This window comes from Zalophus californianus, chromosome X (assembly GCF_009762305.2).
Source record: "Zalophus californianus isolate mZalCal1 chromosome X, mZalCal1.pri.v2, whole genome shotgun sequence".
Taxonomy (NCBI): domain Eukaryota; kingdom Metazoa; phylum Chordata; class Mammalia; order Carnivora; family Otariidae; genus Zalophus; species Zalophus californianus.
The window spans coordinates 70,051,032-70,065,355 of record NC_045612.1 but is presented as its reverse complement, the minus strand read 5'-3'; the positions used below and the strand labels follow the sequence as shown (position 1 = coordinate 70,065,355).

The window sequence follows — 14,324 nt, the reverse complement described above, 5'->3', positions numbered from 1 at the left end:
CAAATTTATCTGTGGAACCGAAGAGGGAGCTCAGACACAGAGACACGGCAAAGATGGACCAAAATGACTCCAGGCACTGCCAAATGTTCCCTGGGGGTGTAGAATTGCCCCCCGATGGACAATCCCTGACGTAGGAATATGGATGAATCTTAAAAAAAAACACATGCGGAATTTCATTAAGAGTAAGTTACAGGATATCCAGGACATGAGTTAAATAGGCATGCACATATAATATTTCACATCCCAAGAGAGAAAAGTCTGGGAAACAAGGTTTAGGGAGCACAAAGTTTCGCTTCACCTCACTTCACGAGTTACTGACTGGCTTAGTAAAGCCAGCACACGGAGAAGTGAAAGGAAGGCGAGAGGGGCGGGACTTTGGTGGGTGAACGTCGACGGAAGTCGAAGCTCATTGGTCACCGGCCACAGCCGTGGGAGGAGGAAGGCAGCGCTGGAAGCTCATTGGCCTTTGTGGGAAGGGCGGGAAAGGGAGAGAGAGCTGGGTCTTCCCTCCTCCCACCTTCTGTCCCTGCTGTTGGATCTGGACTTGCGGGCGGCTGAGGTAACCACAGGCTGGCATCAGGAATAGGACCCTCGTTCTCCACACATCTTCTTTCCTCCCTCCTTCCTGCTCTGGATGGCCAATCCCTTCTCCTCTTCTCCACCTCGGTGGAGTACCTCCTGATGTCCCACTCCACCCCGTCTCCCCGACCCCCCCCCTGGGCCCCCCCAAGCAACAACCACCGAGTACCTGTGGGAGGAAACCCTCGCCTCAGCCCCCTGACCCCTGGCCTCTGGAACCTGAGGCAGGGCTCATGCCCCTGCCTTTGATCCTTTGATTCTGATGTGGTAGTGGCAGCGAATGACTGGGCTGCCTGAGATGAGGTGGTGCACCCCAGATGTGAGGGACGGGGAAGGTGTACCCAAGCATAACCGTTGAAGTGTGAAGAGGAGCATGGAAGACTGTTGGGGGGCTGTGCAGGGAATACATGGGTTTGCATGAGAGCAGAGAGGGTTCTGTTGGTGAAAGAAAAGAGTTAGTGCGGTGAGGAGTCGGCTGTTTTTATTTTTGGTTTTTTTTTTGTTTATTTTTTATTGTTATGTTAATCGCCATACATTACATCGTTAGTTTTTGATGTAGTGTTCCATGATTCATTGTTTGTGCATAACACCCAGTGCTCCACGCAGAATGTGCCCTCTTTAATACCCATCACCAGGCTAACCCATCCCCCCACCCTCCTCCCCTCTAGAACCCTCAGTTTGTTTCTCAGAGTCCGTCGTTTCTTATGGTTCGTCTCCCCCTCCGACTTACTCCCCTTCATTCTTCCCCTCCTGCTATCTTCTTCTTTTTCTTTTTTCTTAACATATGTTGCATTATTTGTTTCAGAGGTACAGATCTGTGATTCAACAGCCTTGCACAATTCACAGCACTCACTAGGGTGAGCACATACCCTACCCAATGTCTATCACCCAGCCACCCCATCCCTCCCACCCCCCACCACTCTCCGGCAACCCTCAGTTTGTTTCCTGAGATTAAGAATTCCTCATATCTGTGAGGTCATATGATACATGTCTTTCTCTGATTGACTTATTTCACTCAGCATAACACCCGAGGAGTCGACTGCTGACTAGATCAGGGTCTGGCATTCGATAGGGGGCTCAACATGGATCTAGTCAATGAATAATCGAAGGGATGAATAAAAATAATTATTGAAAGAGGGGCTTGGGATCCAGCAGCATAATCAAATTTCATGGGGTACAAAGGGGTTGTCAGCCTAAAGTATTGGGGGGTTGCTGAGAGAATAATTAAGCTTACAGTGGGGTGCAGGAAGAAAATCAGAATGGGGTGTGAGCGGAAAGTTGAATGTAAGACATACTAATAACAGAATTGAGGTGGGGGGGCAGCCAGAATCATGAGTAGGGAGGGAATGAATGCAGGAGGTTAGGAAGATAATTGTGGAAGTGGATGGCAGGGAAAACAGTGAGGTATGGCAGAGTACAGGATGATCCACGAGAAGGGGAGGGCAGTAATTGTGGAAGGGGGCACAGGAGTGCCTGAAAATGGGGTCCATGTAAGCAAGGAGATTAGCAGTTGGATTGAAAGTTTACAGGAACCATGCCAAGAGTTTCTTGGAATGGGGCTATGCGTGAGTGCGGCTTCCTGGGAAGGAGGCTACGTGAGTGAGAAGGTTGGGTGTGATGTGATTTCAACGGTGAGCTGGGTGAAGAAGAATCCAGGCACCTCAGGTGGGGTTTTCAAAGGGCAGAGGAAGTATGTTGAGGGTAGGGGATCATGTGGCCATCCTGACCTCCACTCCTGGCCCTAGAACCATGGATTCCAATGAAATGCCTGCTGTGCCCTGCTGCCCCTCCGACTCCCCCACGGGGCTTGAGACCGGAACCCCGTGGCGGATTGAACTTGGCCCCAAAAGAGCTGTAAGTCGCTGTGCCCGCTGCTACAACCACGGCTTCACTGACCAAATCAAGGACCAGGAGCACCTCTGCCTCTTCCAGGCCTGCGATTGTCCCAAGTGTGCCTTCTTCTCGTGAGTATGGTGTCTGACGGGGGTGGGGGAGTGGGGGGGTGGGCCTCCCCTAAATGTGACTGACTGTTGACCTGCAATCCCCCACTTTAGGGAACACCACAGTGTCTTGCCTGCTGAGAGTGCCTTGAAGAAGGAGCAGGGGGCACAGCTAAAGAGGCACCTGGCTCAAGGACTGACAAGGAGTGAGGCCTCCCCTCGCAAAGCTCACAGCCATGTCAAGAAGTTGACCATTCAAGCAGGAGCCCTCAGTGAGTGTCTCTGGCCAGGGAGGGCGTCTGGGTTTGGGGGAAGGGAGCTTTGAGCAGTTCTGTCGCCAGTCCTACTACCCAGTTTTGATGTGGCCTTGGCAAATTACTCCCCGGGCCTTTAGCTGCCCCACCTAATAGACGTCATCAACATTATCTACCAAGTGTTGGTGGGAAGGAGAGATCTGGGGGGCAAAATGGTCCACGGTGAGATGAGACCTCAGACTGGGGGTGAGGAAGAGTGGGGTGGGGTCAGGGGGAAGGGTTCACCTAAAGTGTCCCCAGGTTTCCACAGCTGGGAAGGAGAATATCATGTCCCAGCTCGAGGCCCACCCACCCCCGTGCCACCCCCGGGAAGGTAAGGAGAGTCCGGGGCCTGTGGGGGAGGTTCCCATCTCACTCACAGCCCAGACCCTTCTCTGTGTCCTGAAGATGTGGGTTCCCTCCCTAACCCTACTGCAGCTTGCCATATGACCTTGGAGAAATAATACTCGTCCTCTCTGGGCCTCAGTTTCACCAGGTGGAAAATAAAGAGTAGGAACTGGCTGGTCTTCCAGGTCTGCTCAGCTCTGACGTTCTGGGCTCCTATCCTCATCCCAGAACATACCCATACGTATCTCTTCTCCATGGCCGGCCTGGTGCCTGACTCCACCCTGTGCTCCCTGCTCCTCCAGGCAAGCGCCCAAGGAGCTCTGCTGACTGGTCATGCCCCAAATTCTTTGTCTCTGTCCTGGACTCCAGCAGCCTTGAAGATGCGACGAACAATTTCTCTTTCCAGGAAGCCCCACAGGACTCCTGCCCTGCCCAGCATGTGAGTAAAGTGAGAAGGCACATGGAGCTAGTTGTATATTGTGTTATCGGGTGCCCAACCTTTGTGCTTGATGCCGTGGGAGATAGAAGGAGGGAGTGAAGGAGGCGGCCGATGAGGAGGAGGAGGAGGAGGGGGAGGAGAGGAGCCGGACAAGAAGTGGCAGGGGGAGGAGGAGTGGGGGGAGGAGGAGGAGTGGAGAAGGCAGCATCTCAGACTAGCGGGCAAGGGCAGGGCTCTCCCAGCCTTGCGGTTGCCTATCTGTGAGACTTTGGACACGTGACATTACATTTCCAAGCCTCCATTTCCAGTGTGTACTAGCAGTGTACTGATGGGGACAATATCCCACACTTACAGCACTGACAAGAGGGCTAGGCCAAGGCGTGCCACATAGCAGGACTTCAACTAACGGAGGCTGTTATTCCACGTGAAACAGATTGATGGGATAGAAGGTCCTGTTGAAAAGCGGAGGGGGAATGTGCCAAGATGGTGAGGGCCACGGGGCCCAGGGGCCCAGGGGCAGAGTCCAAAGGTCAGTAGAGAAAGCTTCCAGGCCATTAGATGAGCCAAGCTGGTCCTTCAGGCTCCATGGGGTTGGGGAATATGGAGGTGAGAACCAGTCCCTCGACAGGGACCGTGATCCCATTTCTCCAGGTGCTTTGCAGATTAGAACACAGACACCTGGGATTCCCCACAATCGTCACCGTTGCCCTGGGAGTTTTAGAAACGCTGGCAGGAATTGGTGTCTCGGGAGAGATATTGAAGAAGGACCTAGAAAGGAAAACAGACCCAACAGGGGAAAGGACTTGTGCAAGCCACAACGGCTGATGGCCCGCAGGCATTCAGACTCCCACATCCAGATATCGCAAGATCCTGGCCCTGTTTCTCTACTGGTAGTGTGTGTCTGCCAGAGGGTTGAATCCCCTGGCCTTTCTTTTCCTTGTTTCTAGATGCTCAGCGCCGGTGCTCCAGCCCTGTGCCATCCGTCCTTGGCCCTGTCCTCCTGCAGCCACAGATCCTGGGAAAAGAGCAGGGTCCAGAACCCTGGCAGGGGCCAAACTTAGTGACCGGGAAGAGCTGAAGGCCCCACCTGAACGCACCCAGCATGGGTGGGGCCTTCAGCGGAACCCGGGACTGAAGGACCACTGGCCCCATGAGGTGGGGAGGCATGGCTTTTCAGGTCCCATTCTCTCACACCCTTTCCGCTGCAGGCTCCTGAAGCTTCTGACCAGGACTCGGTTTCTGCCTCAGAGTGGCAGCGGAAGCTGGAAGCGGCCGAGGCTCTGCTGATTCTGAGAGACTCTCCCCAGGCATCTTCTAGCTCCGTCTCCCTGCTGCAGCCCTCCGCGGCGGCAGGTAGCCTGGTCCTTGAGAGGAGAACACGGGGTGGTGGGGAGGGTTGGGAAATGGGAGGGCGTTGTCGTAAGCAGGGCCTAACTGGGAGGCCGGGGTTGGTGGGCTGAACCACCTTGGGCCCAGGCACCCAAGCTCCTCGGTCTGATGCCAGAGATGGCAGTCGATGGTTGATGGTGATGAATCATCAGTTTATCGAGCTCAGTGCTCGACAGCAAATGCGCCGGGCCCTGGCATCAAGAAACGAGGAAACTGAGGCCCTGCGAGTGGCAGCGACGTGCACTGGGGCATGCGGCCTATCGGGTGGAACACCCAGGTCTCCTCGCTCCCAGCCCAGAGCTTTCTACCCACACCCCTGCAGTCTGCTGTGGTGGGCAGGATACACATAGGTGATAAGAGCCTAGGCTGGAGGGAGACCTGGTCTTTGATTCCAGTCTCCATGTGGAGCCTGGATGCCTTCATACTTCCCTTGCGTTTTGTGGCTAAATTTCAATAGATGAGCCTGGAGTGGAAGGACCAGAGGAAGTCTGAGGACAGCTAGATGCCCGGGAAGGCTGAGAGGGAAGGCTGGGCTTTGCCAGAACAAAATGTTGGGTGGGGGACGGGTGTGTGGGTGCAGCAGTGACCTGAGTGAAGGAGGAACTGCTGGAACAGAAGGGGATGAGGCTGGAGAAGGGGCCACTCACAGAGGTCCTGAATGGCGGGCTGAGGGGCTAGACCAGAAACTGTGGGTGGTGAGGAGCCAGGGAATGTTTCAGCTGGGGAGGAGTATATGCAAAGAGCCTGGGCTCCACCAAAAGAAATGTGGTGGTTTTGACGGAGGGATTGGAGGAGGCAAGACCCGAGCTGAGCAAATCAGTGAGGAAGGGTTCTGTGCTGCAGTCTGTAGTCCAGGTGACAAAGCCTAGATCGGGTGGAACAGAAGAGAGGGGAGAGCCTGGAGGGGAAATGGATGTGACCTGGCTCTGATGCCTTCCTTTCTATGTGCAGCTCCTGCTGGAGATAGAGGACCCCAACCTCCTAGCCCCTCTCTGCGACCCAGGCCAACCAGCTCCATTTCTCTGCCTATTGGACATCTGGAGTGCATCTCCCTCTTGAGCTAGAAGCGCAGAAGAGGAGGCCTCACTAGAGTGCTGCCTATTTATGCATTTGCAAAATGTTTACTATCCAATATGCTTAACATGTTCTTTTTTCCCTTAACCTTCAGGTTCTTTTACAAGCTTTTCAGACCCTCTTTATTGTATGGGGCAATTCCTTGGCTGAGGGTGGGTATCCTTGTACCTCCATCCCTTACTGCCTTGGATTTGGGGGCCTTTTCATGTCTCCTAGAAAAACAGCGTTGTGCGGTCTAAGCTGATCAGTCTCTAAATAGGGTTCTGTGGGAGGTCCTATGTTCACATGCCAGAGTTTTCATTTGACTTGTGATTGCAAACGTAGCCGTGCACTCACGTATGTATCCATGCTTGTCAAAATAGAAGGGTGTGTTCATTTCATGTCTAGATTGATGTGTGTGAACAAATAATAAACCCTTGCTGTTGTAAGGCAGTGAGATAGAAGAGTTGTTTGTTACCACAGTATAACATAGACCATCCTGACTCTAACAGACTTGTTCACTTTACTTTCCAAAGTGAGACTCACCTTACTCAATAACTGGGATTTCTTAACACGACTAGACAAGAAAATGGTAGAGATAAAGAAGGGTAAGCGTTTTACTCATTGACCAAGTGAGTGCCTACCTTCTGCCTGGCATAGACTGTTTCCAGCTGTCCAGAGGGCCCCAGATTGAGTTGTCTGCAGGGTCAAGCAGGTCCTAATAATGAGTGGAGCAGTCCAGACAGGCTCTGGCCAACTCGCAGTGCATGTTCTACCGAAGGGGCCAGCTGCCACCTGGCTCTAGCCGATTGCTGCCATGCAGGAATGTGGACTCTGCACTGCCACATCTCCCGATTTTTCAAGAGGAAAAGGGAATTCTAGATCTCTACGTAGAACACCTCCATTTTAACATGTTGCCTCTGGTTTCCTCTTTAAGACCTGTACAGGTGGGCCAAAGAAAACATCCAGTCAGGCCAGCACATGGCCAAGTGAATGCCAGTTGGATTCGAGTCCAATGTGTATTTTACAGTGGGGGACGCTGAAGCCAATCGGGGCCAGAAGAATCAAAGAGGGGAGGTGAATTAGACCCAGAGCCTACTTTGAAAGGACCCGTGAAATATGAGGACGCATCATTACCATGCATTTATTTTGTGCCCCCTGTATGCTAAACACATAGAGCCTCACAGCACCTCTCTGAGCTGAGCATTATTACCACTCTCTTGCACCACAAGTGTTTTAGGGGAAATTTTTGGCCAGCGATGGATGCGGGAAGACTCCCTTCTCTGCCAGGCCCTAAATTAGCTAATAATTTACCTTCTAAAAAATGATCTATCTCTGTCTCTATCTCAACCGTTGAGTGAAAGGTTCCAATCTTGAAACGGCAGACATCCAGTCAGAAGAGTATTTCAAAAACAGTCTCTCTGTTTTGTACTCAAGGTAGCAATATGTAGTCGTGGATCAGATCTTACCAGCCCTTGTTTCTCCGTCCTCTGCTGATGTTCCAAACAAAGGAAGAACTGGAGACCCCGCCCCGAAGACAAGAAAGCTCAACTGGCTATGCCCTGTTTCCCATCATGTTTTCTCCTTCCTGCCTTGCCTCCCTCATTCGTACCCAAGATGATTGATGGTGATGACATCTGATGACAACTTACGCTTTCTTGTTTCAGGCCTTAAGAAGTCAGGCTTCTTATCATCCTTGGCTAATGCCGGATAACCATGCGAATCACTCGGCCCATAGGGCAAGACTGACGTCCATCTCATGCTTTCCTCCCTTCCCTCACTTGCTACTTAAATCAGTGATCCTGAAACCCCTCCTCTCCCAGATATTAGATAAACAAGCCCACATACTCACGGAGGGAGGAAGCCGTGTTGCCTGGAAAAGGACTAAAACCCTGCTGTGCAACTGTGTCCTAGGTGCACCACGGTCCCGCAGCTGAGTTGGTAAAAGAGAAAGTACATTTAAAGGATGTGGCATGAGAAGAGGGAGGAAAAGAGAGATGAAGTGATGGACACTGGGAGAAGGAGTGAGCCCCTTTGCCCTGGACCCTTTCATTTTTCTGAGTCCGACCTGCCCTCTTATGCAGAACCTTTTGCATGTACACACACTGCTCTATAACCTTTTATTTATTTATTTATTTATTTATTTATTTATTTATTTATTTATTTATTTATTTGACGGAGAGAGAGAGTGTGTGAGCGAGCACAAGCAGAAGGAGCGGCAGGCAGAGGGAGAGGGAGAAGCAGGCTCCCACCGAGCAAGGAGCCCCATGCGGGCCTTGATCCCAGGACCCTGGGACCATGACCGGAGCCGAAGGCAGACGCTTAACTGACTGAGCCACCCAGACGCCCTGCTCTATACCTTTTTAAAAAGTCTCTTCAGGGTGGCATATTATGGGCATCTTAGGACTTTGTCATAAATGTTAAATATTCAACCTTTTTTTTTTTCGAGCACTACTCCAGTTCACAGTTTCAAAACATCACTTTGTAGAATAGTGTAAGTTAAGGCTTGACTCTCATGTGTTTTACAACAGCATTGGTTGGATCTGAGGATATCCACCACATGAGAGCATCTGCAGAGTGGATCAATTTCAACCAGTGGTATGCGTGTAAGTGTTTAACAACAGACTCTCTGGGAGAGGGGGTGGGTTGGGGGAAATGCCCTGTGTTGTGGCATTTGCCAATTTCCAGCTACTGATGTCGTGCCAATTAGTGCAGAGTTGGGAAGAGAGGCATTCCCACCATGCAGGTACAATCAATGTACATAACCTCAAGAACATAGGTAATAGCAAAATGTAGGAAAAATAATTAGAGATTGATGAGTTTTGAGTGTGTATTTTGTTTGTTTTCAGTATAACGCATGTAACGTAATTGCTACTTTATATAATTTAGTCTTTAAAACAGCTGTGCTCAACAGCTGGCTCGCAAAATTCCTCAAAAATTAAGTTGGCTCTTATGTTCCAGTAGGAGTCCCCTCCAACATTCCACTGCTTTCAACCCTTGCCCGGAGAGGCACCTCTTCCATAGTAGGTCACACGAACACTGCAGGGTCATCAAGGCCTGATACCTCTGGTTTCTGGCCAAGAACAGCTTAACATATAGGGAAAGTATTAATTATTCTTGAAAAATGGAATGATCTGGAACAAATATTGAGCAGAACAAATTGTCAAAAGTGCTTGTGGGCAAACGTGTGTTCTCGGAGACAGCCAACATGGGTAGAAGTGGGGAGTGGGGACACCAGGATAAGCAAAATTCATGCAGGGGTGTATTCGACAGATTCCTTAAAGGCTAAAGGAATGGGGCAACTGGTATTACCTGGCCATCAGATCCGTATCTCTCATCAGAGAGATGGACATTCAATATATTCCCTCCTCCTTAGATAAATGCTGCATAATCTATGTAAACTCCTCCACTTTGCCTTTTCTCACTTAAAAACATAGCCCTCATTGTTATGTATAGGCACTATGTTATACAGCAGATCTCTAGAACATACTCATCTTGAATAACTGTAATTTTATACCCATTAAACAACAACTCTCCATATTCCCCTTCCCCCCATCCCCTGGCAACCACCATTCTATTGTCTGTTCCCATGAGTTTGACTATAGTCAATGCTATGTATAAGAGGTATTGTCCACTTAAAAATATGTTAAGAGGGTAAATCTCATGTTAAGTTTTCTTATCGCAAGAAAGCAAAGACCAAACCAAAAAAACCCAAAACGAAACAAAACAAACAAACACACAAAATAACAAAGGCACACAGAAAAACTTCTGGAGGTGTTGGATATGTTTACTACCTTGATCATGGAGATGGTCACAGGGATGTGTGCACATGCCCAAACTCATGAAACTGTACACATTACTATGTACAGGTTTTTTGGTATGCAAATTATACCTCAGTAAAGCTGAAAAAACAATATCCTTGAGACCACTCCATAGTGCTCTCAAGATGCCTCATAGAGTCATCTCCCACTCCTTTCAACAGCTATAGAGTATGCCATTGTGTGAAGGTACCCTAATTTAGGCAGCTAATCTTCTTTGGATGCACACTTTGTTTCTGTTCTGGCTGTTACAAATTACAGCCACAATGAAGAGAATTGTGACATAATCTTTATCAATATTTATCAATATTGAAAATCAATATTTATCAATAAATCAAATATTTATCAATATTTGAAATCCATCCCTAGATGTTCTATTGCTGAATACAGGGTGAAAATACATGTAATCTTGCTCATTACTGTCACATTTCCTTTCGTAAAGGTTGTGGCATAGCAACCAACAGCCAAAGCAATCCTCAATAAGGAGAACGAAGCAGGGAGATATCAGAGTTCCTTATTTCAAAGTAGATTACAAAGCAATAGTAATGAAAACAATATGGTACTGGCCTAAAAGCAGACACATAGACCATTGGGACAGAATTGGGAGCCTGGATGTCAGCTAATATTTGACAAGAAAAATAGAAATGAACAGCAGGATGAGGAGGCACATAGGGCAAGGTCTGGATGGGTCCCAAACACAGGAGCTTCTTTCCCCATGGAATTGGAGTATGCCACCCTCCTAGCATGTGGATGTGTTAGCCAACCCAGATGCTTTCTGTACTCCATTGTTTACGGGTTTTTATGGAGGTTTCATCCCATAAGCATGATTGATTATTAAGTCAATCTCCAGCGCTTTTCCCTTCTTCTGAGGTTGGGCGATGGGGGATGGGGGAGGGATAGGAAAGAAATGAAAGTTCCAGGCTTCTTAACAAGGTTTGATCTTTCTGGAAACCAGCTTCCATCCTGAAGCTACTATCTAGGGGCTTGCCAAGCCAAACGTTGTCATATTAGAATAAAAGGTCCTCCTGTCACCCAGGAAATTCCAAGGGATTTAGGTGCTCTGTGCCAGGAACTAGGGACAAAGACCAACTATATATTTCTTATGCTGCATAAATCAAAAGATAGGTTGAATAGCAGATCAAAATGTACAAAAGAGAATTACACACACTGTACATTAGAAATACCAACAATAGGTAAAATACACCTGTGATATGACTAACACATTACCTATATAAAACTATTTATTTGCTTATTTATTTATTTATTCATGGTCCTATCCTTAGTGTGGGGGTCTAGTTAACCTCACTCACAGCCCCTTCCCCTGACTTTGTGTCTAGAAACAACTTCTGGGGATAAGCTGAAATGCTTAGAACTTTTTTCCATTCCAGATTTTATGGTCTCAACCCCAAGAACTATAGTTTGAAGACCTGGTCCCTGCTTTCCCCTCCTACACTTTCATATTTCAATGCATTCTCCCTTAAATTTTAACTTTCAGTCTCAGAGAAGAAAATGCTGTTCCAGATACACCCAAGATGCCCTGCTTCAGGGCACTTATTTCTGTCCTTTGGGCTGACTATATCTCCACTCTCCTTTATCTTTATCCTCCAGTTCTCTGATGATATTTCAGCACAAGGAATCTCTCTCCCTTTTCCACAACCACTCTCACCCCAATGCCTACTAGGTGTCTCTCAAAACACATTGAACTGTTATGGCTGATTGGTTAACTTCCACGACTTTCTCCAATGCCCCCTGCCCATTCTGATCTCTTGGACAGAGTCTATGTATCTTATTCATCCTCCTATCCCCAGCACCAGGACAATTAACATAATTTAATGTGTGTGGAGTAAACAAGTTAACAAGAATTTCATGGTATTCTACAGGCTTTTATTTTCCCCTACAAATGTAGGTATATAAGTCAATCCAGATAAGTAACAGATAGGCTTAAATGCAAAACTAAGTCCACCAGTTTTTTTCCTTGTATTTTACTTTTATTTTCATTTAAATTCAAGTTAGTTAACTTATAGTGTATTATTAGTTTCAGGGGTAGGGTTTAGTGCTTCATCACTTACATGTAACACCCAGTGCTCAATACATCAAGTGCCCTCCTTAATGCCTATCTTCTTTCCTTCCCTTTCCTTTTTTTTTTAGAGAAAGAGAGAGAGAATGAGAGAGAGAGAGCATGAGCAGAGGGGGAGAGGCAGAGGGAGAGGGAGAAGCAGACTCCCCGCTGAGCAGGGAGCCTGATATGGGACTCTATCCCAAGACCCCGGAATCACGACCCAAGCCGAAGGCAGATGCTTAACCGACTGAGCCACCCAGGCACCCCTCATTCCCTTTCCTTTTACTTTATTTTTTTTTTCTTCTCATAAGCTTTCAAAGAACAGTCAAGTCCAATCCTAAGCAAGAATTTATAAATCATTAATAAATACATAGCTTCTCAATATCTTTTAAAACCCAGCAAATATAACCCTTAATATCACAGAAGATACAATTAAAATTTGTTGGATGAGCACTGGGTGTTATACACAACTAATGAATCATTGAACACTACATCAAAAATTAATGATGTACTATATGTCGGCTAACTGAATATTAAAAAAATAAAAATAAATAAATAAATATAATTCAGAAAACTAAAAACTAAAAATAAAATAAAATAAAATTTGTTGGATAATTCCATTCACTAACTCACATTGCAAACTTAACCCCACAGTCTATTAAAATGTTACAATACATTGTTATAACATCTTAGGCAGTAACATGTAAGGTAGTTAAGTGGAAGAGCTGAATCATCAAATAACAATTATAAAGCTGGATAAAAATACAGCAGGTAGCATGTTTCCCCTCACTCCACCCCTCTACTTCTTTTTTTTTTTTTTTTTTTTTTTAGGTGTATAAACTATTTTATTAACAGACAAGGCCTACAAATTTATTTCTTCTTGGACACACCCACGGTGCGGCCACGGCGACCTGTGGTCTTGGTGTGCTGGCCTCGGACACGAAGCCCCCAGAAGTGGCGCAGCCCTCTGTGGGCCCTAATTTTCTTCAGTCTCTCCAGGTCTTCACGAAGTTTGTTGTCCAAGCCATTGGCCAGGACCTGGCTGTACTTTCCATCCTTCACGTCCTTTTGTCTGTTCAAAAACCAGTCTGGGATCTTATACTGGCGAGGATTCTGCATAATGGTGATCACACATTCCACCTCATCCTCAGTGAGCTCTCCGGCCCTTTTGGTGAGATCGATGTCTGCTTTCCTCAACACTACATGAGCATATCTTCGCCCCACACCCTTAATTGCAGTGATGGCAAAGGCTATTTTCCGCCGCCCATCGATATTGGTGTTGAGTACTCGCAAAATGTGCTGGAACTTCTCAGGGATCACTAGAGACATGGCGGCGGCCCCAGCGGCGGCGGCGTGTAGGCCTCCTGTGGAAGAGCCACCCCTCTACTTCTTATGAATCAGCATCCCGATCCCCATTTGCTCTGGTCTTTTATAACAGCCCACTATAAAGACAAAGTGATAGATCTTTTTCATACATTTCTAGTAAGGACCCTGGTACTGGCCATTGCACCGTTATTGATGCTTTTGCTTGTACTCTTACACTAGGCATGTCTCCAGCACCAGCATTGGCTCCACAAGCTCCCACCAAACATCCTTTTTTCACTTATTTCATGGGCACCCACACTTCAGCTCTTGCTTACAGTTTAAATGCCTTTACTCTAGATAAACACTCTAGAATTCTAGGTAATTCTGCTTTGCAAAACCTTTATCGGTGAGGGCCTCCAGTTCTGCAGAGGTTAAGTACTGCTTCCCAGGATGGACCTACAACATCGGTAGCACCTCCAAGACATCGCCTCAGGAGAATGTGTAGTCTTCATGAAGGTCACGCTCAGGCTAGTCACAAGGAGCACTGTCTATGTCTTACCTTGGTTGCATTATCCCATTGAGTAGTGAAGCATCTGCAGTTGACCCTTGAACAATTCAGGGGTTGGGGCACCAACTACCTACACAATTGAAAATCCAGTATAACTTTTTACTCCCCACAAACTTAACCACCAATAGCTTACTGTTGACTGGAAGCCTTAGCAATAGCATAAACAGTTGATTAACACATATTTTGTATGTTATGTGTATTATTCTTATAATAAAATAAGCTACAGAAAAAATGGTAAGAAAATCATGAGGAAGAGAAAATACATTCACAGCACTGTATTGTATTTATTAAAAATAATCCATATATAAATGGACCCGTGCAGTTCAAACCTATGCTGTTCAAGGATCAATTGTAGTTAGTTGCTCAGGGTGGAGGAGTGTTGTACAGGGTGACGTCCCTCAAAAGGCATTCCAAGACTTTCCCCAAGTTCTCATAGGTGCCTCTGAGGATCTCAAGGAGCAAGTCTTTGAGGGTTTGAGTACATACCTAGGCCTGTATGCCATTTTGACTGGCATCTTCATTTGGTGCTCAAC

General features: G+C 47.4%; 2 protein-coding genes across 3 annotated transcripts; one reads left to right on the top strand and one right to left on the bottom strand.

The window, feature by feature from the left end:
• The first annotated feature begins 513 nt into the window (after nucleotides 1–513).
• LOC113931341 (doublesex- and mab-3-related transcription factor C2-like) lies at nucleotides 514–6,482 on the top strand. Of its 2 annotated transcripts, none has more exons than XM_027609200.2 (6): nucleotides 514–559; nucleotides 2,325–2,543; nucleotides 2,634–2,791; nucleotides 3,463–3,599; nucleotides 4,808–4,952; nucleotides 5,940–6,482. In XM_027609200.2, the coding sequence occupies exons 2-6, from the start codon at nucleotides 2,329–2,331 to the stop codon at nucleotides 6,050–6,052; spliced, it is 768 nt and encodes a 255-aa protein (XP_027465001.2). In that variant the 5' UTR covers nucleotides 514–559; nucleotides 2,325–2,328; the 3' UTR covers nucleotides 6,053–6,482. The 2 variants fall into 2 exon arrangements, with proteins under 2 accessions (XP_027465001.2, XP_027465003.2); XM_027609202.2 differs by lacking the exon at nucleotides 5,940–6,482 and adding an exon at nucleotides 4,547–4,705 and having other exon boundaries at nucleotides 3,530–3,599; nucleotides 4,808–4,904.
• A 6,268-nt stretch (nucleotides 6,483–12,750) lies between these two features.
• LOC113930950 (40S ribosomal protein S18-like) lies at nucleotides 12,751–13,288 on the bottom strand. Its single transcript, XM_035725628.1, has one exon. It carries the CDS (start codon nucleotides 13,245–13,247, stop codon nucleotides 12,789–12,791), a length of 459 nt encoding a protein of 152 aa, XP_035581521.1. The 5' UTR covers nucleotides 13,248–13,288; the 3' UTR covers nucleotides 12,751–12,788.
• Nucleotides 13,289–14,324: the final 1,036 nt, after the last annotated feature.

Excerpts from the sequence above, each read along its gene's own strand:
- LOC113930950 (XM_035725628.1), bottom strand. The coding sequence starts at position 13,247 with ATGTCTCTAGTGATCCCTGAGAAGTTCCAGCACATTTTGCGAGTACTC.
- LOC113931341 (XM_027609200.2), top strand. The coding sequence starts at position 2,329 with ATGGATTCCAATGAAATGCCTGCTGTGCCCTGCTGCCCCTCCGACTCC. Across the intron at positions 2,792-3,462 it reads CATTCAAGCAGGAGCCCTCA|GCAAGCGCCCAAGGAGCTCT; the intron begins GTGAGTGTCTCT and ends CTGCTCCTCCAG. Across the intron at positions 4,953-5,939 it reads GCAGCCCTCCGCGGCGGCAG|CTCCTGCTGGAGATAGAGGA; the intron begins GTAGCCTGGTCC and ends TTCTATGTGCAG.